This window comes from Rattus rattus, chromosome 11 (assembly GCF_011064425.1).
Source record: "Rattus rattus isolate New Zealand chromosome 11, Rrattus_CSIRO_v1, whole genome shotgun sequence".
In the NCBI taxonomy this organism is placed as follows: Eukaryota; Metazoa; Chordata; class Mammalia; order Rodentia; family Muridae; genus Rattus; species Rattus rattus.
Window position 1 is genome coordinate 98537465 of NC_046164.1, and position 23824 is coordinate 98561288.

The window sequence follows — 23824 nt, forward strand, 5'->3', positions numbered from 1 at the left end:
TCTGGTCTATGGAGTGTGTGTGTGTGTGTGTGTGTGTGTGTGTGTGTGTGTTTGTACATGTGTGCACTGGTGTCCTTGTGTATGTGTACTGACCACCATAACTGCGTTGTGTCATAGTATTGACCACTGGTAGCTGTGCTGGTTTGAAAGAGTTGGGGGCTGCAAACAGTGAAGAGGATGTTAAAGCACAAAGTTCTATAAGAAGTGTCTACATGCACGAGGTTAGGAAAGGTGTAGCTTTCAGGGTATCTGAGGATATAACTTACTTAGTTCTGGTTGATTATCATGTCAGCCCTTTATAAGAGATTGTATGAATGTTGAGTCAGGATTCTAGGTGACAAGATTGTTTCAACATACTTTGCTTTGACTTCATGCACCCAAAAGAATGAAGTAGTTCTCTTACTTCTATCCTTTGTGAAATCTCAGAATTTGTGCCATCTTTTTGTGTTCCTGCCTACTTCTAAATTAGGAAAACTTACGGATGGAAAAGGAATTAAATATCGATAGTTTTCCTTTGCTCTCCAAAACCTGTGAAAGAAAAATAATTAAATTTTGACTATTATCCTTTGTCCTCTACCCAACTAAGTCAGTGCTTGGTAGGGAGGGTGCAATATTGAACATAGCCCCAAAGGTTCATAAAATATACTACTATTCTTTTTCAGTTCAGATGGTTTTCTTACTCCATGTATAAGTAGTTGAGATTTTTCCCCCCCTGTGGTTAATACATCCTTGACACATACTCCATTTCTTATATTTGTTGAAATAGAAAAGTGTTAAACAAATAAATGATCTATTTATTTAGTTTAGCGTTCTTAATTGAGAATGCCGGTTTATATACCTCACTACTAAAAAGTCACTTTACATTCCGGGATATCTGTATCTATCCCTCCCTTTTCTCGATGTGCTTTCTGAGAAACCAACAACTAAACTGCCCTTTCTGTTTTCCTTTCTTCAGTTGTTTTCTTGGAATGCCCGCAGAAATTGACCATAAAAGGAATTTGTTTTGTACTAACTGAATGAGAAAAAGAAATTTTAAAAGGGTATAATTGTTCCTAAGAAGTTGAGGTTTTTATTATAGGTAGAAGAGAGCATCTGGGAGATTTCAGAGTGAACATGATCTTTTTACTGAACAGAAACATGTGAGGAGAGTGGGGGTGGAGGGAGGAAGAAATGGGAACAAGGGACCAAGATCCCAGGAGACCAAAAGACCAAGAGACTGGCAAAACAAAAATGGCTGAGTTATGTATGAAAGAGGAGCTAGGGAAAGGCCCAGCCCAGTCACTGGGCTGGAGAGTTCATCATAGGTGGTAGGATAGACCAACCAGGATGTCTCCTTAATGGGTACTTGAGAGGCTGATGGACAGCGCCTGCTCTGATAAGTTAACCGTAGCCATTTGTCTAGGGTTGGAGACCTAACAGTTATATAGTAGTTCTGGATTTTTTTTTTCAAACAATGTAAGGCTGCATAGCTGAACTTGGATGAGTAATTTGCTAGGATTTTAAGTTTTTGTAGTTGTGACTGTATTTCATGTGTATAATGATGTGAGATCTCCTGGAAAATACAATACTGAAGTTTTCATATTCTAGTAATATATTTACACACATTATAGCCTTTAAAAGTGTGTTTATCATATTTCATATATTATTTTTATAAAGTATGTAGAAAGAGTTAGGTTATGTATTATGTAAGAGAGCTAGAAGCTTAAAGAATTTAGACATTTATTTAGAAGTATATTAGAAATTGGGATTTACTTTAAACCATTTTTTTTTAATTTTCATTAGATTTCATTTCTAACATTTGGGGAAGCCTCTTTTAGGTGGATTGGTAGGGAATCCTGTGTTGTTTTGAAAAAAGAGAGGGAGGAAGATCTGTTAGTGTGGACCTCATATTTTTGTTCTTAAGGCTGAATGTTATGTTAGATCACTCTTTAGGGCTGAGTCTATAATGAGGAACGTTCTTAGAACAGCTGCATAATATCTGGGAATACTAAGGAGATGGGGGCTGGGAGTGGTGGAGCCATCTCTCTCTTATGCTCAGCTTAGGGATGAGTGGAGATATTTGAGCTTTATCCTTTCTGGATCACCCTGTGTCTATAGGGATAGACAGACTACATTTAGTGAGACAGCTCAGGTGAGAGGAGGTAATGGCAAGTTCAGCCAAGACACTGGTGTTTGTTCCAATGGAAAAAGGAAGTCCCTGCTTTTCAGGAGTGTGGAAACTCCTCTTGGGGCCTCTTGGATTGCTGCACACAAAGTTATTCCTCTTCTAGGAAGAGGAGTCTAATGAAGTTGCCTTAGTTGTATGGATACTCTCTGTGGTTTTGCTCTGGTTTCCCTTTCATCATTAAGTTCTTGTAAAAATAAAAGCCTGGTATTTGCTTATGTGGTTAGTACTAGAAGCAGATACACACACAAATATTTATTTTCTGATTGCCTGTTAATATGTTGTTCATAACAGGGTTGATTCAGTCAGTGACGACATCCTTATCTTTACTTTGGAATTTTCTAATTGGAAGAGACTTCCTCCAGCTGTTGAAAAGATGCTCTCAGTTCGTGCAAACTCCTCTTTTGCTCTTCAGCAGCACATGGGTAAGAAAGCACAACTTTTAGCACACTGCTACTTTTTCTTCTCTTGATTCTCTACTTACGTTGAATTTTTGTAGATTTTTCAGAGAACATAGTAAATTAGGGATAATATGGATTTCCTCATATGTAGAAAGCATGGAGGAAAGGGTAGTAATTTCCTCTGAATTATATCCGTTCATAAGTTTAGCCTACAGATCTTACAGAGAACAGCAGTTGACTATTTTTACTCAGTGATAATCTTTTGCTTTTCTAAAGATACATAAGCAAAATACTTAGTTTGTATTCAAAAGTTTACTAAGCTTAATATTTAATATTTCTTTAGAGATTATTATAGATTTGTGTTCTATCTGTAAAGTTATCATCTCTGAAAGGAAATATTAACATATTTTATTTGTACCTGTCTCTACTAATAATGTATTAACCTGTTTGTATACCCTGTGAACTGAGTGAAAATTCTGTGAATTGATTATTTTGTTGTTGTTGGTCTTTCTCTGTAGTCCAGGCTGGTACTCCTGCCTCTACTTCTTGTGTGCTGAGGTTACAAGTATATGTTTCCTCATATACTTGATTGACACTTATATGACTATTCTAAAACAGATTTTTTTTCAAACTTTACTATACTTATTAAAATTTTATTAGCCAAAAAGTTAAAAACTACTCAGTGGGATATTTTTTTTTTCTCTTTTTTCTTTTTTTTTTCGGAGCTGGGGACCGAACCCAGGGCCTTGTGCTCGCTAGGCAAGCGCTCTACCGCTGAGCTAAATCCCCAACCCTCAGTGGGATATTTTTAATTTAATTTAATTTTTTTATTCATTTTACATCCCACTCACTGCCCCCCTCCCCATACCCCTCCTCTTTGAGCAGATAGGGGCCCTCTGGATATCAACCCCCAGCCCTGGTACTCCGAGACTAGGTCCTTCCTCTCCCACTGAGGCCAGAAAAGGCAGCCTGGCTATAAGAACACATCCTACATACAGGCAACAGCTTTTGGGATAACCCCCATTCCAGTTGTTCAGACCCTACATGACGTTTCAGCTGCACATCTGCTGTATATGAGTGGGGAGGCCTAGGTCCAGTCCATGTATGTTCATGGGGTTCAGTCTCTGAGAGCCCCAAGTGTCCAGGTTAGTTGATTCTGTTGATCTTCCTGTGGAGTTTCTATCCCCCTCGGGACCCTCAATCCTTCCTCCTAGTCTTCCATAAGAGACCCAGGCTCCATCCACTGTTTAACTGTGTTTGGTGTCTGTTTCTGTCTGAGTCAGCTGCTAGGTGGAGCCTCTCAAAGAACAACGTGTTCTTGTCTGCAAGCATCACAGAGTCATCAATCACTGGGGACTGTGCTTGTCCATGGGATGGGTCTCACGTTGGCCATTCCTTCTGTCTCTGCTCCCTCCCCTATGCCTATATTCCTTGTAGACAGGATAGATTTTATTTTATGTAAGAAGCTCAGTTTAAATATAATATATCCAAAGTATTCCTACATATTTTCTCTGATTTATTTAATTTTGATTATATGTTATAAGATTACGTGATTTAAGTTGGGAAAATTTTTGTTTCATGTTTATTTTTATATAAAGTGAAACTTCTTCAAAAACAGTTTGAATAGGTTTTTAACAAATCAACCTATGTAGAAATGGCCTGTAATTTCTTGAAAAATTACATTTTAGTAAATTTTTTCAATTTAAAGTGCTCTTGAACTTAGGCATATACAGACTGTGAGGAAAGTTTCTGTTCAGAGTCTCCAGGTGTTCCAGTTTAGAATTTCTTTAATGATTATATGTAATTCTCATCAATAGTATTTGCAGATACTTTTCTGATTTTGTATTTGCATCATTAGAAAACAGATATTTATTCAAAGCAGATAGAAGTGAATTTGAAAACAAAAAATCAAAAAGGGCACATATGCCAAATGGGAAAATTATTGTATGTCTAGATCAGTGATTTTCAACCTGTGGGTCATGACCCCTTTGAGGTCACAAATTGGATATCCTGCATATTAGATATTTACTAGTAGCTTATGCTTCTCTGTCTTTTCTCTAGCTACAACCTCTTTTCATATATATATATATATATATATAATCTCCAGCTCTATATATCCAGTAGCCATTTGGATGTCACTATTTCATATTTTACATTTGGATGTATCCACAATTGAACATGCAGTTTTTCTTACAAAGCCTTGAGTTCTTTCCGTTTTCTAGTTCTATAGGTCTGAGAGCTTTGAGGAATATTATTTTCCAAGAGAATGACTTAGAGCCGTTGAGCTGTTTGCTATTCATCTTATTCACAGTAGTGATGTCTCAGTGGTGTGCGTAAGGTTTTTTTTTTTTTAAAGGCCTATGCCGCCACACTTGGCTCTTTTTTTAATTTAAACTTATTTATTTATTTTTATTTTATGTGCTTTTGTGTTTCTGTGTGAAGGTGTCAGACCATGGAGTTATAGACAGCTGTGGGCTGCCATGTGGGCGTGTGTAGATTTTGCCCCCTGTTTGCAAACAGGTTTTGATTATTATCTAGGTGGTAATATATTCAATTCCCAGGCCAGTTACACTGGTTTATACCTGTCATCTCTGCATTCAGATAGCTGAGAGAAGAAAATCAAGGTCATGGCTAACTTAAATCTTAAAGAGAGTCTAGCCTGTGGCTACATAGTGAGACAGTTTTAAAATCAACAAATAAGATAATACTTATAGGGGTTGGGGATTTAGTTCAGTGGTAGAACACTTGCCTAGGAAGCGCAAGGCCCTGGTTTCGTTCCCCAGCCCCGGAAAAAAAAAAAAAAAAAAAAGATAATACTTATATAAGAGTTCTTATTTTACTTTATAATGAGGTAAGAACAACCATTGTTAATTTTATGCATTAAAAAGAAGTATATGCTGGGATGTGGTGGCGTATGCCTTTAATCCCAGCACTTGGGATGCAGAGGCAGGTAGGTTTCTGAATTTGAGGCCAGCATGGTCTACAGAGCAAGTTTGAAGATAGCCAGAGCTACACAGAGAAACCCTGTCTCCAGAGAAGAAAGAGGGGGAGGGGAGAGGGGGAGGGGAGAGGGGGAGGGAGGGGAGGAGGGGGGAGAAGGAGGAAGAAGAAAGAAGCAGAAAGAAGAAAGAAGAAAAAGAAAGAAAGGAGATCAAATTTCAGTTAAACCTGAAATAGCTCCAGCAAAAATACATTATGAATGCCTGTCATACCTTGCCTATCAGAGTAGCTAAGGCATTAAGGTTTGGTTTTTATATGGAAAACCCTGTCTCAGCAATGGAGAGAAGGGGAAGAGGAGCTCATATCAGTGACAGTTCAGTTAGCTGCCGTGTTTACAGTCCTAGCTTGAACTGTCAGTACTATAAAACCTACAGAAAACAAAAATAGCCGAGTTTCTAAACATGATCATAAACTGTGTGTTTGTCTTAATAAAAATACTGTATTCCAGTCTCTCAAATCTTTTGGAGGGTAATAGGTAATAATTGTCAATCCTCTGCATCACACAGTTTTTTTCCTGTTTTTCTAGAAGATTGTCATGTAATATATTTTGATCATGTTTTTCTTCTTGAATTCTTTCCTCTACTTACTCAACTTCAGATTCATTCTTTCTCCTTCTCCCTAACCTCTTCCTTTCTCTTCAAAACCTCAAAAGATGAAAATCAAAACAACCAACAACACAGAAATTAACACCAACACTATTGCACCAATATATCCTACAGGCAGACACATTTTAATTAAAATCTTTTTTTTTTTTTTTTTGTCAAGTATGATGCCTGTAGTCAAAGGCAGGAGGAGCATCTCTGCTTAGGATAACCTGGACAAGGATAGCTTGGACTAGTGTGTACAGGCAACATGGACTACAATTTCCCTTTTCGTTTCTAGTATTATTGGGTATTTTTTAATCTGAGAGATAACTGTATCTTTTTATTGGAGCCAGAACTTTCAAAGAGATATATTCCTCTGACAGAAGTTAAGACACCAAAATTTTGCTAAGTATCTGTTAAGTCTATGACTCATCAGAGATGTGACTATGGTTTTTATGCAAAGTCTCGTCCCAGTCACTTGTCTCTTAAATATTGTTTGAGCTACTTCCAACAACTGAGAGCTATTTATACCTTTAAAATTTTCTAACTTCAATAACTTTTTAAAATAATCTGAGGCCCACTGGGTGGCAAAGAAAAATTTTTAACAGCTTTATTTAGTTTTTCTAAAAATAACCTAGTGAATTTTTTTTTTTTTTTTTAAAGTCTCCTTGGTCAGTGTTGGACAGAAGGGAAAATCCATTCTAAATAGCTTTGTCTTTATAGTGCTGGGTCAAAGATGCTTACTGCCACTGTGGCTTTTCCATGGTTTCTGAAGTTCAAGCTCAGGCTTTCACAGCAAGAGATCTTACATGCCCAACCATTTATTCAGTCCACTGTTAGTCAAAATTATGTTTGTTTCTTTCTCCAGCCTCTGTTCCAAGCCTAACCCACCTTTGTCGTTTGGAAATTCGCTCCAGTCTAAAAGCAGAGCACCTTCATTCTGACATTTTCATCCATCAGTTGCCACTTCCCAGAAGTCTGCAGAGCTATTTGCTCTATGAAGAGGTTTTGAGAATGAATGGGATTCTAGAACCAGCAACTAAGCATGATGGAGAAATCAGGAAGGCCACCTGACACAGGTCTTTTAATTCTTTTTAGTCACAAAAGATGGCGTGTGTGATTGTTTGGATTTGGGGATAATAGGAAATGTAAATGTTTACAGCTTGGTTTCCCAGTTCTTCTCTTTCCCAATATTGTGAACCTTATTCATCTTGCCTTACTCAGTTTATTTTCAGTGCACTTTGTTGTACTGTGGTGCTGAATGTGACATCTTTCTACTTAGTGTTCATGTTCACCTTTGCTAGAAGCTAAGGATAGAATCCATAAACTTCCCAGGAAGAACTTATAGCCTCTGTTCTTTTGAATAATGTACCATTGTTATTATTTTATTTAGGGACGAATATCTTCAATGTTTATAAAGAATTTTCCTCCATGTTATAATCTGTTCTCATTTCTTAGTTCAAGCAGTTTTATGAGGTGTTGATACTCTTGCATTTTCACATGTAAATTCAGGGGTGACTTTTTTTTAAAGAACATAAAAAATCAGTCATATTATTATCTTCTGCCCCCCGCCCCCCCCCGCCAAGGTTTGTTCTTTATACTTTTTTGGCAAAAGATAAGCCATTTTTAGTGTGCAAAGACAAGAACACATCTAAATTCAAAGGCATGAACAATTTTATGTCATCTTTAGAAGTATTTTACTGCACTTAGAATATTAATAAAGAAACTTGAAAGGGACATTCATACAGCACTATCTATAGAGAAAGAATGGCGCACATTTCAGTAATTTAATACTAAATGTAATAGCCAGGTTTCATTTAGCTCCAGAGTAAGAGGGCAGCTTTGTTCCTATTGATCACCAATAGTCAATTATATCACATTAATATAATGTTTTTCTTTCTTAATATCTGGATGTATTTTCAGATCATGGATAAAATAAGGACCTCAGAATACTGCCTTGTGAATTTTTACAACTGTTTTATCTATACCTCAAGTCAAGAAAAATCAAACATGATCAAATCGGTTATCTAGGGGATTAGAAACTAGCCTTAAGAAGAAGGTACTAGGGTGTGGCTGTCATGACAGGCAGCGCAGGAGGCAAGCTTTCACGTTTACCAGCAACCTGTGATTGGGTAGATCAGCTGGGCCCCTCTCTGGTATAGGCCATTGAAAGAAGCACAATGAAGATGGACTTCATGATAACTGATTGGGAAGAAAAACTCATCTTTACATTCAAGTCTAGTTTGGTGAGGATATAAAGTTAGGTATTGAAAATGAGGCAGAAATTCTGATTGTTCAGTTAATAAATATATTCCAAAATTTAATTTTTTTAAAATAGTGTGTCTTTTATTTTTCAAACTCTGTATCAGGTTTTGTTTTTGCTTATGACCAAGTGTATGTAGAATACTTTAAAAGAGTATATCTTTTACTGTATTTTGTTCATGTCCAAATGTATTACAAAACCCCGATTTCCCATAAGTTATCATTGTGGTCTTATTTTTTAAGTCCTGAAAGTCAATATAGATAGCCCCTAGCTGATAAATTTTTGACTTTACAGTAGTGAAAAGATGACAAGCATCTCATAGAAGCTGCACTTTGAAGCTTGATCTTTTCCTAGGCTAGGAATAACAGTATTCGCTTGGATTTTGATGGTGCTGAGCAGTGACCGTGTTGTGACTCCTGGCCAGCCATGTGGACAGGAGGGTGACTGTAGAGGGCATGAGTGCTCACAGATAAGTACTGGAGAAACCAAGGAAGTTAAACACATAGGCTTATCTCTTCAGTTGATGGGTGTGTACACCTGTTTTTCCAGGCATGTGTCATTGTGTCAGGAGTTCCATGTGGGTAAAGCTGAGACCAGGAGATCCATTACTTAGGTCCTTGTGTGACTCAAGGCAGTTATTTGAAAACTCCTGCATTCTGATCAGAGCCAATGGGGACCTCAGGCATCTCAGAATCACATTCCCTTTGGGTAGTGTTTCTTAGTTAAATATGGTCACATTTGACAACTTGAACATACCGTTATAGTAGTTTTACAATCGTGCCATTTCCATTTTCCTTGCCTTTAAAAATTTTTTTCTAAGCAAACAAGCAAACCAACAACCGCAAGGAAAACTTAGTAACTCTGACTTTACAGGGGGTTTTTTTGTTTGTTTTCTCTTTTTTTCTCTCACCTTCACGGCCCAAATGCTGGGTTTTTGGTTTTGTTTTAAATCTATTTATCATTGTTACTGCTTTATTAAGTGACAAATGCTCATTGGTGCATAATGCCTTGCAGCAAATAAACAATTATTTTGTCCAATAAAATCCTGCCATTTTAATTATATGGAACTGATTGTGCATGCTTTTTTTCTGTGTCATATGGTACAGCCTCTACTGTATTAACATCAGTAGTTCACAATGAGGTCAGCATATGTTATATTTTTTTAATGAAGAATTACTTTGAATAAGTTGGATGTAGATTTTAAGTGGTCTTGTGGAGTTGCTTTGATGAATAAAATGTTAATTGAAAGACATTTATTAATCTTTTAAGAAATTCTCATAGAGGGGTTGGAGAGAAGGCTCAGTGGTTAAGAGCACCGACTGCTCTTCCAGAGGACCTGAGTTCAATTCCCAGCAACCACATGGTGGCTCACAACCATCTGTAATGGGATCTGATGCCCTCTTCTGGTGCGTCTGAAGACAGTGACAGTGTACTTATATAAATAAAATAAATCTTTAAAAAAAAAAAAAAAAAGAAATTCTCATAGAAATAAAGGAAATGACATTTAAGTGTTTGATTTGAAAAGAAAATACAGGATTTTAAAAAAATTAAAGGTAGAGGCAGGAGGATTACAAATTCAAGACTATCCTCAGGTACATAGGCAGTTAGAGGCCAACCTAGGATATGGATGAGTCCTCAAAAATATTGTGTGCCTGTGTGTGTGTGTGTGTGTGTGTGTGTGTGTGTGTGTGTGTGTGTGTGTGTGTCTGTGTCTGTGTCTGTGTCTGTGTGCGTGTAAGAGAGAATCTTTACACATACATACATACATACATACATACATACATACATACACTGACCCCCCCTAGACAAAAGAAAGGAAGGAAGATATAACTCATCCTCCTCCCTTCTAGGTCCATTAGTTTGTCTTTGAGGTTTTTTATGGTTCTGATCTATGCAGGTTAAGGAACTTAAAAATACATATAGTTAAAATTAACCGATTTCACAATGTTTCCTGGACTATTCTTTGTTTTCTTTATTGTCTACAAAAAGGGGAGGTACTAGAGTCTGTGGTGGAGTGATATAAACGTTGGGGGCTTGGTGCATTTGGACTCTGAGAGGACTCTGTTACACTCAATTCTCTCCTTCCATCCAGGGGTGAGTCTTTATCACCCCTTGTGGAATGTGAGCTTGCCTTGTTGGGCCCAACTTAACATACATTTTCTTTGTCTTTTTTTCCTGCTTGTAGCTTGCTAGACATAGTTTCCCTTTCTATTCATGAAGGGTTACCAAACTGCACTGGGGAGTCTGAAGAGAGGCCAGAATCAAAGTCTTTTTCATACAGCATTGGGACTACACAACAGCCCGTCTGGGCTGAATACCTTCCTTCCCAAGGCACAGATCATCACAGCAGAGGAAGAGTGCCCTTCATCTTCACCCACAGGTGGTACTCTAAATATGGGACAGCCCATTTTCCCTCTTCCACTGTATACTCAATAAAATAACATAAGTAAATTAATGGAGTTTCTAGTTATTTATTTGTTTGAGCTGGTTACATTCTCCCTGAAGATCTCAATTCACCCCCAACTCCCACCCCATTCTTCGCAAGTGTGTGTGTGTGTGTGTGTGTGTGTGTGTGTGTGTGTGTGTGTGTGTGTGTGAATGTCTAAGTCTATCTGTGAACTATTTGAGCATGCTTGGTGCTCACAGAGATCACAAGAGTGGTGTCAGTAGTCCTCGGACAGAAAAAGCAGCCAGTGCTCTGAACTGCTGAACCCTGTCTCTCCAGTGACAAGTTTTCTGCATGAAACCACTCATGATTTCAATTTGAATGTTTTAAAACTCACTATCCTTTGATGTCCTTGCATTGTGACTTGCCTACCCTCCACATTGCTCCAATTTAGGGTAGCCACGCATGGTGGCAACTAACAAATGAATACACTCATGCCTAGGTCTTTGGAAATGGTAATGAAATTGATAACACACCCTAAAAGAAAAGGGATGTCACTTACTCTCACCCAGCCTCCTGTCAGCTCAGCAAGTTCAAGACCAAATTTGGACAATATCTACAAGATTTCACATTCTTAATGTTGAACGTTTAGGTAAATAAAGCTTGCACAGAAATTAAGCATCTAAAATCCTAGGCATTACTCTCCTGTTCTTTTAATTTCTTTTTACACCAACCAATGATTTGATTTTAAGTAAGTACACACACCCTGTAGAACCATTGAATTTGTATGTCTTACCTACAGAGTTTACCTGAGGCTTAAAGGACTGGAACACCCTGAGCACAGCTCTATGTATTGGAAAGTTTACCTAATAAGGATGATGGCTTCACATAGCCAAATGTCCCCACATTATTTTTAACTTCAGCAGTTCATCTATGGCAGAATGGTACACTGCTTAGCTAGTTGGGGTGGTTGAATATGCAGAAAAGGAACACTTGTTAGTAAACTTTTACTGTTGTATTTTTCTGGGGGGAGGGCTTTTAAAAATATGATAGAAATTATATTTTCTACACTACATTTTGATTTTACTTTCCCATCCCCAAACTTTTCCTAGATCTTCCCCACCAACTCAAATCTACCCTGTGCCCACCCTTAGGTTTGGTTGTATATGAAGCTGAGACTCCAGTGGGGAAAAAAATGCTCTGTTCTCCTATGGTTATCAATTGGAGCTGACTTCTGTGCTTGGTATTTCAGACTTGTCTCCTTTATCCCCTCTTAGAGTTGTGTTTAGACCAGTGTCAGTCCTTGGGTTTTGAAAAAAATTAAAGCAGGCAACTATTGCCTGCACATATCAAAACTGTTGGCTACTATTTGAAGATAGTGCTCTGTAAAACTTAATAAAGCAAAGTTGAATACAAAGTACACAAATGGGAGACTATAACAAAATAGGATTTCTTATGTACATAGAAATTTTTTTCTTTTCATTTCTTTTTTCTTAAGAAATTCAGGTTGTCTCAATGGTATATATCTTTAATCCCAGCACTACTTATTAAATAGATTTTTCCGGGGTTGGGGATTTAGCTCAGTGGTAGAGCACTTGCCTAGCAAGTGCAAGGCCCTGGGTTCGGTCCCCAGCTCCAATAAATAAATAAATAAATAAATAAATAAATAAATAAATAAATAAATAAATAAATAAATAAATAAATTTTTCCTCTCATTTATAGAACAACTAATTGAAGGACAATATTAAAATTAAGGATAATCCTTTCCTTCATTCTTTTTTCTTTCTTCTGTTTTTTTTTCTTTCCTCATTCCTTCCTGGGATCACTCTACAAAATGGACTGTTATATGAGGTACACTTAAGTGACCTCTACCTTATGCTAGAGAAAAATATGAAGAGCACCCACCCCACCCCCCAACCAATAGCAGTGTACACAATAAAACAGGTATCAGTTTCTCTGCCTTAGGGCCTCAGTGAGTTCATGATAATTTTTCTGTCTATAAATACACACACATGCATATGCACACATTTCCATAAAATATATTTCAAAACAGGTGCTTATTCTGAATCTCATTTTATGTCAAGGGTCAGAAGTGTTTCCTTTCCACTCTCAACATGTAAATTGGATTATATCCCTGTCATCTAGAAGATAGGAAGCACAGAGAACAACAACAAAAAGACAAGGCAAAGAACTTTAGAGAGTGATCAATTGATCACTTTGGTTCATTTCTTTCCTCTGTCACCATGACCTGTAATCCAAACAAGAGAACATTAAGAAAACATAAAACAAGTCCTTGTGTTGCTTCCAAGTCCAAATTGTAAAAGACAGATGCAATGATAATCAGAGTGCTCAGTGGAAGTGGGTATTATATAAAGGTTGCATAGTAGCCAAGATGGTGGCCAACCACACAGTTACTGGAAAAAATAATGAATAATAACCTATAATTCTCCCTCTCCTCCATCCTTTCTCAGACATGAATAAAATTTTAAATTAAACTTAATGTACAATGAACAGAAGCCAGGTGTGCTGTTGACCATCTTTAATATCCATCACTCAGGAGGCTGAGGCTGGTACAATTTTGTGAGCTGGAGAGAGGCTTAACCTAAGTTACTGATCTTGTAAGATTCAAACTTTAAGGACAAAGGCTGCCTTAGGGAAACTCCAGGTGGCTGGGACTTCAACACACTGTCCAAAGAATTTTGGATAACTCCCTCTTCTAGGAAATGAGCTAACCACCCTTAGCAGTCCCCCGTCCGGGTGAGTGAGCTAACCTCGTGCCAAAGATATTTTCCCACCAAGGGCCTCCAATGAATTCAAAGGACAATAGGCAGCCACCAATGAATTCAAAAGGTAATAAGCCCCACCAATGAGAAATAATCAACTCATGCTGTAACCTAAAGCTGATACCCTGAAAAAGTATAAAAAGTGTGTGCTTTTGTTCTTCTGGGTCACCTCTGTCCTGTTTACAGGGCCACTCCAGCGCACTGGATCATCAAACCTCTTGCTTGATTGCATCACTCTCCGTCTCCGTGTTTTTGTGAGTGGGACCTCCTAGAAGTAGGGCTGATCGGGATCTACAGTCTCCACAGCTTCATTCAGAGACCCTTGACTCAAAGTTATAAAAAGAAATATCAAGAAATAGATATAAATTAACTTGGAATAAAGCTAAATAAATAAATAAATAAATAAATAACAAGGGATGGCAACACTGGGGTGGCATGGCTTATAGAGGAGGGGAAAACACTGGCTTGCCATTCCCTCCTTAGTTAAACAAAGGAGAGAGAGAGAGAGAGAGAGAGAGAGAGAGAGAGAGAGAGAGAGAGAGAGAATGAATATGAATGAGAATGGTGATGATAATCATAGCTCTTGGTGGGACTGAATTTGCCTACTCTGTATTCATAGGCTCATGCTGCCATGATCTGCATGCACAGCCAGCTTTCTTCCTTTTTCCTTTTCAATGGTTATCAGATGCAGTGAGCTGAAAAATGGGGAACTTCATGATCTTCTCAACTGAGACCTGGCCTCTTCAAGAAAAGCAAAGAGGTAAGGGTCTAGTGTTTGGTAAGGAAGAGTTGTAATGTCCCAAGTGACAGGAGAACATACATTCGGTCTGTTCTTGCTGACCATTTATTCCTGACTAGGACCATCAATCTGACCTCCACATGCAGGCAAGAGATCCTGAACTGAGGGTGAGAGCCCAGAAGAATTGGTCAATGAGTTTAGAATCTATGAGACAGTACACAGTTATTATAGGGAGGGCTCTGATTTCCTTTGCTCACCACCCGTCATCAATTTGGGTTCTTGTGCTTTTGAGACAGGGGGATCAATCATCTGGAATTTAATGAGAGAAAAAGAGCAAACAAGGTAGTAAGAATTCAAAGCATATACAAAGCAAGTGGGCAGTCAGATATGGATATTGAGATAGAACACCATGTCTCCTGTTCCTGCTGTCCCTTTCCTGTTGTGCTTCCCTCAATGTGGGAACACACAACCTGAAAGCCAGTTTTCTCATGTGAACTCTGTCTAGATAGAATATTAAGTGTCCCTAAAGACAGAGAGCTTAGAGGAAGGAAGGCTTGGTCCCAGTGTTCCTCACATAAAGAACAATAGAAAAGCATATTTTGATTTATAAATTTTGTAAGTCTTAGGTCCTTAGCCACTGAAATTACATTTAGCAGGCAAGGACATCTTGATATATATCTTCAATGAAATAGGTAATGGTGTAGTAAGTCATTCTGATCACTGACTCACCAAGCTCCTATAGCATTCACTGTTGCATCTTTCCTTAATCTCTCCTCCGTGGTTTAAAATGGAGACATTCCTGGAATGCTATTGAAAATGTTTCAATGACATCCTTCACAATAGTCCCAAATAATATAAAATACCTTGGTGTGACTTTAACTAAGCAAGTGAAAGATCTGTATGACAAGAACTTCAAGTCTCTGAAGAAAGAAATTGAGGAAGATCTCAAAAGATGGAAAGATCTTCAATGCTCATGGATTGGAAGGATTAATATAGTAAAGATGGCCATTTTGCCAAAAGCAATCTACAGATTCAATGCAATCCCCATCAAAATTCCTACTCAATTCTTTATAGAGAAAGAGCAATTTGCAAATTCATTTGGAATAACAAAAAATCCAGGATAGGAAAAACTATACTCAACAATAAAAGAACTTCTGAGGGAATCACCATCCCTAACTTCAAGCAGTATTACAGAGCAATAGTCATAAAAACTGCATGGTATTGGTACAGAGACAGGCAGATAGATCAGTGGAATAGAACTGAAGACCCAGAAATGAACCCACACACCTATGGTCGCTTGATCTTTGACAAAGGAGCTAAAACCATCCAATGGAAAAAAGATAGCATTTTCAACAAATGGTGCTGGTTCAACTGGAGGTCAACATGTAGAAGAATGCAGATCGATCCATTCTTATCACCATGTACAAAGCTTAAGTCCAGGTAAATAAAGATCCTCCACATCAAACAAGGTACCCTCAAACTAATAGAAGAAAAAGTGGGGAAGAGTCTCGAACATATGGGCACTGGGGAAAATTTCCTGAACAAAAAACACTAATGGCTCATACTCTAAGATCAAGAATCGACAAATGGGGGCTGGAGAGATGGCTCAGCGGTTGGGAGCACCCGACTGCTCTTCCAGAGGTCCTGAGTTCAGTTCCCGGTGACCACATGGTGGCTCACAACCATCTGTGAAGAAATCCGATGCCCTCTTCTGGTGTGTCTGAAGACAGCTACAGTGTACTTATATATAATAAATGAATAAATCTTTAAAAAAAAAAAAAGAATTGACAAATGGGATATCATAAAACTGCAAAGCTTCTGTAAGGCAAAAGACACTGTCATTAGGACAAAATGGCAGCCAACAGATTGGGAAAAGATCTTTATGAATCCTACATCTGATAGAGGGCTAATATCCAAAATATACAAAGAACTCAAGAAGTTAGACTCCAGAGAGCCAGATAACCCTATTAAAAATGGGGTACAGAGCTAAACAAAACATTCTCAGTTAAGGATTATTGAATGGCCAATGGTTACAGATGTGCCAGGGACCAAGCCTGCTTGTTCTGCAGGTGCTGGGATCCAAACTGAGGTCCTTATGGATTGCATAGCAAGTGCCTTAACCATTAAGCCATCTCTCTCCAGTCCCTGACATACTATTCTTAAATGAGCTCGGAAAATAACTGCTGGGTTAAAATGATTTCTGTACCCCTTGTTTACAGTTTTACTTCTGGTCTAGAAACTTGAGGCTAGTGTGTGGGCAATGTAGAGAGACCTGTTCAAAAAAAAGAAAGAAAGAAAGAAAAGAAAATGGAAGCCAATGGTACAGTGCTTGTAAGTATGTAGAAGCCCCTAGGTTGGATCCCCAACACCTCTCTCCCCCAATGTAATAATGACAATATTAATAATAATAACTATTAATATAACAACAACAATAATAACAATAAACCCAAAGTAGAAAAAGTGTTACATCTTGCTAATAGTTATAACTACCGTCTAGTCAACATTACCTACTGGGTACTGGGATGGTAGAGTATAGTTAGTTATCTGTTGGTCCCAAGTCTTTGAATACATTTCTTTTGGAGCAGTAAATAAAGGGTAACCTAATAGCCATAATATATTCTGGTTTGGGGATTAACAAGCCTGTTATAAGTTACTTTGTTTCTTAAGACATTTCATGTGTGACATTGGTATCAGGACAACTCTTTTGTAAGGCAATTGTGTAAATTCAGATGTTACTCAAAGTTCCTGTATAAATGTGGATACTAAGTATTCCATCCAGTTCATGGCAGTGGTGGCGGCAGACGGACAGCACCAGGGCAAGGTACTTGGCCTCCCAGGGTAAGGGCTGACAGGCTGAGGGATGAAATCGAGAGCTAGCACCCCCTCAATGTTCTCACTAATTAGTTTTCCTGCTTCCGGGTCCTGGTAGTAAGAGAGATCGCCCAGTTCATAAGGTACCTAGATAAACCTGTGTGTAACCACTCTCACTGCCTTTCTGTGTTCAAGCTTACTGATCATAAACTACGGGGACTGAGATCCTGTCAGACAGAGGAGAGGTGTGTGGATTGAGGCAGTTCTCATTCACTCATGGGCATGTGCTGCACAGCATCTCCCACCCCCACCCCCCTGGAGCTGAGTACCGAACCCAGGGCCTTGCGCTTCCTAGGCAAGCGCTCTACCACTGAGCTAAATCCCCAACCCCTCCACAGCATCTTTTAAGGGTACTTCAGTGCACAAAGTACACAGAGGAAAAATGCCACCTCTGCCAAGCTCTCATTCCATTCTGCTGAAGTTATTTAGTGATAAGAGCAAAGAAAAAAGTACATATAGCATATAAATAGCATTTAAATATATTTAAGTAAATAACTCTTGAGTCTCTGGTGTTAGAAAGTTCAGTTCAGATGGAAACTTGTAGTTTTAAATTGTAGCAAGAGCTGTTGGCCTTTGAGACTACGAGAGTAAACCTTTTATTTTGTCCAAGCTAAGGCTGGAACTTGCCTGTATTTGAACTGTCTTTAGTTGTACTTTTCCTTCTGTAGTGAGCCTAGGACTTCATGGTTACCAGGTGTGCCCACCACTGAGCTCCATCCCGAGGTTTTTGGAGGGACGATTTGAATAGTTTGCCCATCCTTCTTCCTTCCCTCTTTAGACAGGGTCTCACCGTGTAGCCCTATCTGGCTTTGAATGGAAGGTGTTCACCACCAGACCCAGGAGTATGACAATACTGTGGGTCACAGTAGTATGCATGGTAAGTCTTAACTATCTGGAAGGCTGAAGCCAGGGGATTATTTGCCCTGTATGTTCATTATCAGCTTGCAAAATACTGAGCTCTGTGTTTAAAAGGAAGGAATGAAAGGGAAGGAACGAGCTAAGGAAAGCCAGAGGCCAGCCTTGCCCTGTGAATGGTTGTGGGGTTGCTGAAAAAGGTCTAAAAGTCCTACCATGATAAATGCCTTGTAATATTCTGAGGATGGTAGGGTGTTGTGTATTTTTAAATTGCTCTATGGCTTATTTTTCCTAAACCTTTTTTTCCTTTTAGGTAGAAGAGCTTAGTAAAATACTGCATTGTGAGAAAAATGAAGATAATCAAAAGTCTGATGTAGAAGTACAGACAGAGAGCCACGCTCCTAGGTCAATTTCAGGTGTTCTGTGTCTAGTACCCTCAGAGCATCCATAGCACATGGGTGCAGTGTTTCTTTAAAAATAATACAGACAAAGTACGTAAATATGAAGAATCTGATACAGATTTCTTGTCACTTCTTTTGGTCAATTTATGGATGACAAACTAGAAATGTATTATAATTTCCTCAATGCTTGTGTATGTTTTCCCTGCTGCACTAAGTGTTCTTGTTGCTCAAGTCAGGTCCTCAGTATGGAGATAAAGGAATTTATCTGGAATTGCTGGGTAGCCCAGGTTGGTTTCATTCACCTCAGGCTCTCCAATGCTAGGATCCCCCTCCCCAGTAAACCCCCATACTGATCATACTGAATAATTTTGTCAATAAACCTGCTTCCCCACCCTCCCCCCATCCCTCTTACATCTGCCCTGGCCTTGTGGCCAGATTTAATGGATGGAGCTTTGTGTTCCACACTCAGGGGTTCAGTGGGTGTCTGGTGCAGGTCTGTGTTTGCTATTTGGATTTTGCAATTAACAATTAAACTTTTCCCATAGACTCACCAGCTGTTTGCTTGTTTCTTTTCTCTATAGATTATTACTATCAGACATATTATAACGATGATAATCTTCCCAGTAAAGAGACGGAACTGTCTGCACAGCAGAGTCAGTTTGTTCAAGCGTCTGCTCTCGACTCTAAAGCCAAGTCACGAATAGACAGTGAGAGCTACGGTACTGAGATGGCAGAAAGTGTTAACCACAGACACGAGGATCCCTTCACCTCCGATTCACAGGTAATAAAGGCTAACCATGAACCCGAGGTCCAGGAGATGGGGAGAAAGATAGGATTCCTTGGTCCTGTAGGATACAAACATGAATTACAAGTAGTTGTGAGTGAGTTATAAAATGTATGATTGTGCACAGGGCACGAGTTTTGTTTTGTCTTTTGAAATAAAGTTTTGCTTTGTTGCTCAGGTTGGCCTTGTTCCCCTGTGTCCGACCTCGGTCTGTGTGTACCTAAGAGCGTAGGTTTGTACCACACACTCAGCCGTGGTTGCTAAAAAACACAAGTGGGAATGTATTTACAGTTGTGATGATTTCTGTTTATGATTATATGAGCTATATTGTCAGTATAGTTTCGCTCAGCCCATGAACCTTGGAGCTCAGTGCAGTGACCCCGGAGGTAGAAGGTGCTTGTTACACAAGCCTGACGGCCTGAGTTCAGTTCCTAACCCTGCCACCTCCATAAAGGTAGAAGGAGAGAACCAGGAGCACACGGTTTTCTCTGACCCATGTGGGTGAGTGCACGCAGGGGCTCTCACGTTTACAGTCACACAGGATAGTGAGGCCCAAGAACAGTGTCGTTTTACATGTTTGTACCCAAAGTAGTTATTGGTTATTTTGACATGGGGTGGCCCTCTGTTGCCCACACTGATCTTGAATTCTCAGGCACAAACTGTCCTCCGACCTGAGTCTGCCAAGTACTGCGCGTGTGCGCAAGCTGGCCACACCCGGAAGTAAAGGGCAGTTTCCTCTCTTCCCTCACCCACCAATCCCAGGGCTGCGTGTGAGATGCCTCCTCCTCACTTAGATTTCCCGGATGGTTTTCACAGTTGTTTTAATTATGAACGTTTAATCTCGAGTTTCTCTGTCTCTAGGTTTAAAGTGTCTTTACTGTTGACGTATCGAATAATTAGATCAATTGTTTAGAGATACTTCATAGTCTATACTTTATGGTTGCTTCCTTACGTTCCCACACATTTAACTTTGAATACTTTTTACCATTATTGTCTTTAAAACTCAAACAAGATAAATGCATAAATTCTGGGGATAAATGCAGCTCGAGGTACAGCACTGGCCTCGCATGTGCAGGCCTCTGTCTCATCTGCAGCAAAAACAAAAAAGACAAAATTTAGGACCGCGGTTAAATTAGAAAACATTTGAAAATGGTTCTGATTATAATTAGCTGCGATGTGCTTCCATTACAAACTGGAAACAAACTGAAGCACCGTCCTAAGTCCATGTGGTTTCGTTTCCTGGGGTCCAGCTTAGCTGACATGTGTGTCACTTGGTGGCGTGTGCTTCCGGGTTAGCAGGAGGCTCAGCGCTCGGAGGGTCCTCGCCAGCTGAAAGCCTGAGAGCCGCTGCACCCGCTTTACTTTGACCACAGCACTGGTTTCTACTATGGTTCTGTAAGTATCCCAGATCTTCCGAATACCGCACTGTTGAGCTTTCAGCTGCCTGATAACAAAAAGTACGTCCTAGCAGAAGAGAGGAGGAACAGTTGGCAGAGTTTAAAATTGGGCTCGAGGGTTGGCTTCCATCCCTGAAACTCTTCCCAGGGTCTTGTCTGTCAGTGGTGGTGTCTGTTGGACTTTGTAACGTTTTGTTGACTGCAAATGGAGCAGCATTTGCATTTCAAGCATTTCTGTTTTTCATTGTTTCAGTCCCTTGTTCAAGTTTTCCTTCCTATTTTGAACTTTTGCCTCCAATTTTCTAACAAGAAACAGGAATAGAAAATTAGTGAACATAGTCATTTGTTTACCCTTTCTTACACCTGATCCCCGCAGCCCCAGTTTTGTTGGGCCCTACCTTGGGGTGTTTCCCTTCCCCCTCTTAGCCTGCTATAGCAAGAAGTTGTTTGCACCCTTGGCAGCTGCTCTCAGCCTGATTTGGGCCTGAGACTGTCCATGACACAGATTTCTCCGGTTCTCCTGTTTTCCTGGTTGGGGATTTTCACCTGCTTTGTTGTTTCCCCACAGCTTTTGCCTGGGGTGTATAAGGAGATCTCAGTAAAGCCTTGGTGGCACTCTCTGAAAACGGGTTGCCCATGTATGTGTTTTCTTTCAATCCTGCATACCTACAGGCATCGTCGCAGTTTCTTTATTATTAAATGTTAAAGTCAAGAGTTAAGTAGTGGTACGAGGCTTGGCCGCCGGGTCCCAGGACACTGTTGGTCTCCTGTGCAGTTTGTCATCCGCACCTTAGTGTTCATGCTTCAGAAACGTTTCTTACATTTCTTTTTAATGTGGTCAGTTGAACCTTATGAAATTACCATTTCACATAAAGTAAAACATTGTAAATACTTGCAGTTTCATTTGATGCAATTAAGATTAAATTTTTCTCATTGTGGAAAGCAGAGCAGACATTAATAATTTTTAAAGGTTTTTTTCTAATTTCTCTAATTCATCTGAAAATACAATAATTGTTAAAACAAATGTATCCACTGACTATATTTGGCATTTTTGTTGTTTATTTTTCTCTTTTGTTTCATTATACATGAGTAAAACTTACTTTCTTGACTTTGAAAGGAGAACCAACTGTATTATGATGCTTCCACTGGGATTTATTACTACTGTGATGTGGAAAGTGGTCGGTACCAGTTTCACTTGCACGTAGATTTACAGCCTTACCAGACCTCTAGCACAAAACCAAGCAAAGATAAAAAATTAAAGAAGAGAAGAAAGGAACCAGGTTTCTGGACAGCAAATGAAGAAAAGATAATGCTTTCTTTAAAATTTTACATTATTTTAGTATCATTAATTAAGCCACAGATTTTATGAATGTAAACATCATTCTGTATCTTTGTATTTTAAATATATTTGTTAAGGTTTCAGATTCTAAAACTAAGGTTCAAGCGAAATGAATGGTTTTTTGTTTTTTTTTACAAACTCAGTCATTAGAAGTAGGTGTTTTGTAAAGTTTCATTAGAAGTAAGTAGTATGTAAAATTTGAAGGAAGTGTTTATTTAAGATATTAAAACATTTTACAATGTTTAATGCAGAAAGAAAATCCAGACATTGATTCAGTAAGTTGGTTACTACAGTTCACAAAAGAAAAATAATTTATATATTGGCACATTTGGACTCAATTTTTTTTTTTTTTTTTTTTTTTTTTTTTTTTTTTTTTTAGACCGAACCCAGGGCCTTGTGCTTGCTAGGCAAGCGCTCTACCACTGAGCTAAATCCCCAACTCCCGGACTCAATTTTTTTAACCAACTAGTTTTTCACTTACTAAATTTCAAACTTAAAAGTGTCTTCCTGGTGAATACGGATTGAGGTACATCTTAGGATTGAAAGAGTTGTTGTTATTTGTTTTAAATGATTTATCGTTGGTAGGTGGCGGTGGTGGTGCACACCATTAATTCCCAGCACTTGGGAGGCAGAAGCAGGCACATCTCTGAGTTCAAGGCCAGCCTGGTCTACAGAATAAGTTCCAGAACAGGTAGGGCTACACAGAGAAACCCTGTCCGGAGCTGGAGTTAGAGTTGTTTGGGAATGGACATGGGTGCTAGAAGGAACTTGGGTCCAATGCAGGTACTCATAACTGCCGAGCCGGCGTTTCAGCCTGGTTTGGTTTGGTTTTTCTTTTTTTTTTTCTTTTCTTTTCTTTTCTTTTTTTTTTTTTTTTTTTTTTTTTTTTGCTTGTTTTTTGGAAAAAAAGGTTTACTGTATCAATAATCACAAGGATTTTTGTTTGCACAAGGTGGAGAACCTCATCTAATAATTTATATTCAAAAAAATTAAAGTGACATGGCCAGATGGAAAGACCTCATCACCGGTACTTGGAAGGGACCTGATCCTGTCTCGGTTAGGGCCTGAGGCTCTGTCTATATTTTTCTCCAGGATGCCGAGACTCCTGTGTGGGTGCCTGAGCGTTGTGTTCCTCCTGTCATCACTATGGATCCTGACCCAGGAGAAGACCTTTTGGGCATTCGTGAAGAACCTACCCCAGTGCCTTCTTGGCTACCAGTTTGTCTCTGGGAATGGCAGTCATTGAGGTTGATGAGGAGCAAGCTAACATAACTGGGATTTTTGGGCTTTCTGAGTCCTTATGCTTCACCTTAGTGAAAAATGTTTCCTTGCTGTCTAATAATTCCTCCATTTTTCTTTGTGGTTTGGAATGGTACTAATGCTGGAGATAGTCTTAACTGTTCTTTGCAGGAATGCCATCTACGAAGCTGCTGGGGATCAGAGGACTCACCCTGGTTGTGTGGATCCCAGGCATAGTTCCATTGCCTGTCAGTCATTCGGGAGAAAATCAGCTGATCCTGACCCGTCATAAGAGAGACTTTGGTATTATCATTGCAATTATAACAGCCATTGCCACTGCAGCTACTTCGGCTGCAGTGTCCAGGATCGCCCTCCCAATCTGTTGTTATGCCAAGCAAGGTGAATAAACTTTTAGGAGAAGTTGCTGAAGCACTTTCCACGCAAAATAATTTGAATGCTTTCATACAATTGGGAATTCTAAATTTAAATCAACAGATAGTTTGCAGGAACAGCTTGATATCTTATGGGAGACCCATATGGCCTCCTGTTCTCCTATTTTCATGCATGTTTGTGTGACTCCACCTAGAGTTCAAAACTTTACATTGGTCCTTTCTCAGC

General features: G+C 39.1%; 2 protein-coding genes across 2 annotated transcripts in view; both read left to right on the forward strand.

Annotated features, from left to right (window-relative positions):
* The window catches only part of Asb3 (ankyrin repeat and SOCS box containing 3), a 57730-nt gene extending 48070 nt beyond the window's left edge, over window positions 1-9660 (forward strand). The window contains exons 9-10 of the mRNA XM_032916598.1: window positions 2459-2589; window positions 7018-9660. Of these exons, the coding sequence (XP_032772489.1) occupies window positions 2459-2589; window positions 7018-7223 (337 nt within the window). The 3' untranslated portion in view covers window positions 7224-9660. The remainder of the gene's footprint in view (window positions 1-2458; window positions 2590-7017) is intronic.
* Window positions 9661-14283: 4623 nt separating this feature from the next.
* Window positions 14284-23613, forward strand: LOC116912064 (angiogenic factor with G patch and FHA domains 1-like). The gene is given in 9 exon segments (XM_032915926.1): window positions 14284-14341; window positions 17050-17141; window positions 17970-18068; window positions 18360-18462; window positions 19029-19232; window positions 20513-20585; window positions 20587-20626; window positions 21746-21908; window positions 23378-23613. Coding segments are annotated over 9 exon segments (1068 nt in total).
* Window positions 23614-23824: the final 211 nt, after the last annotated feature.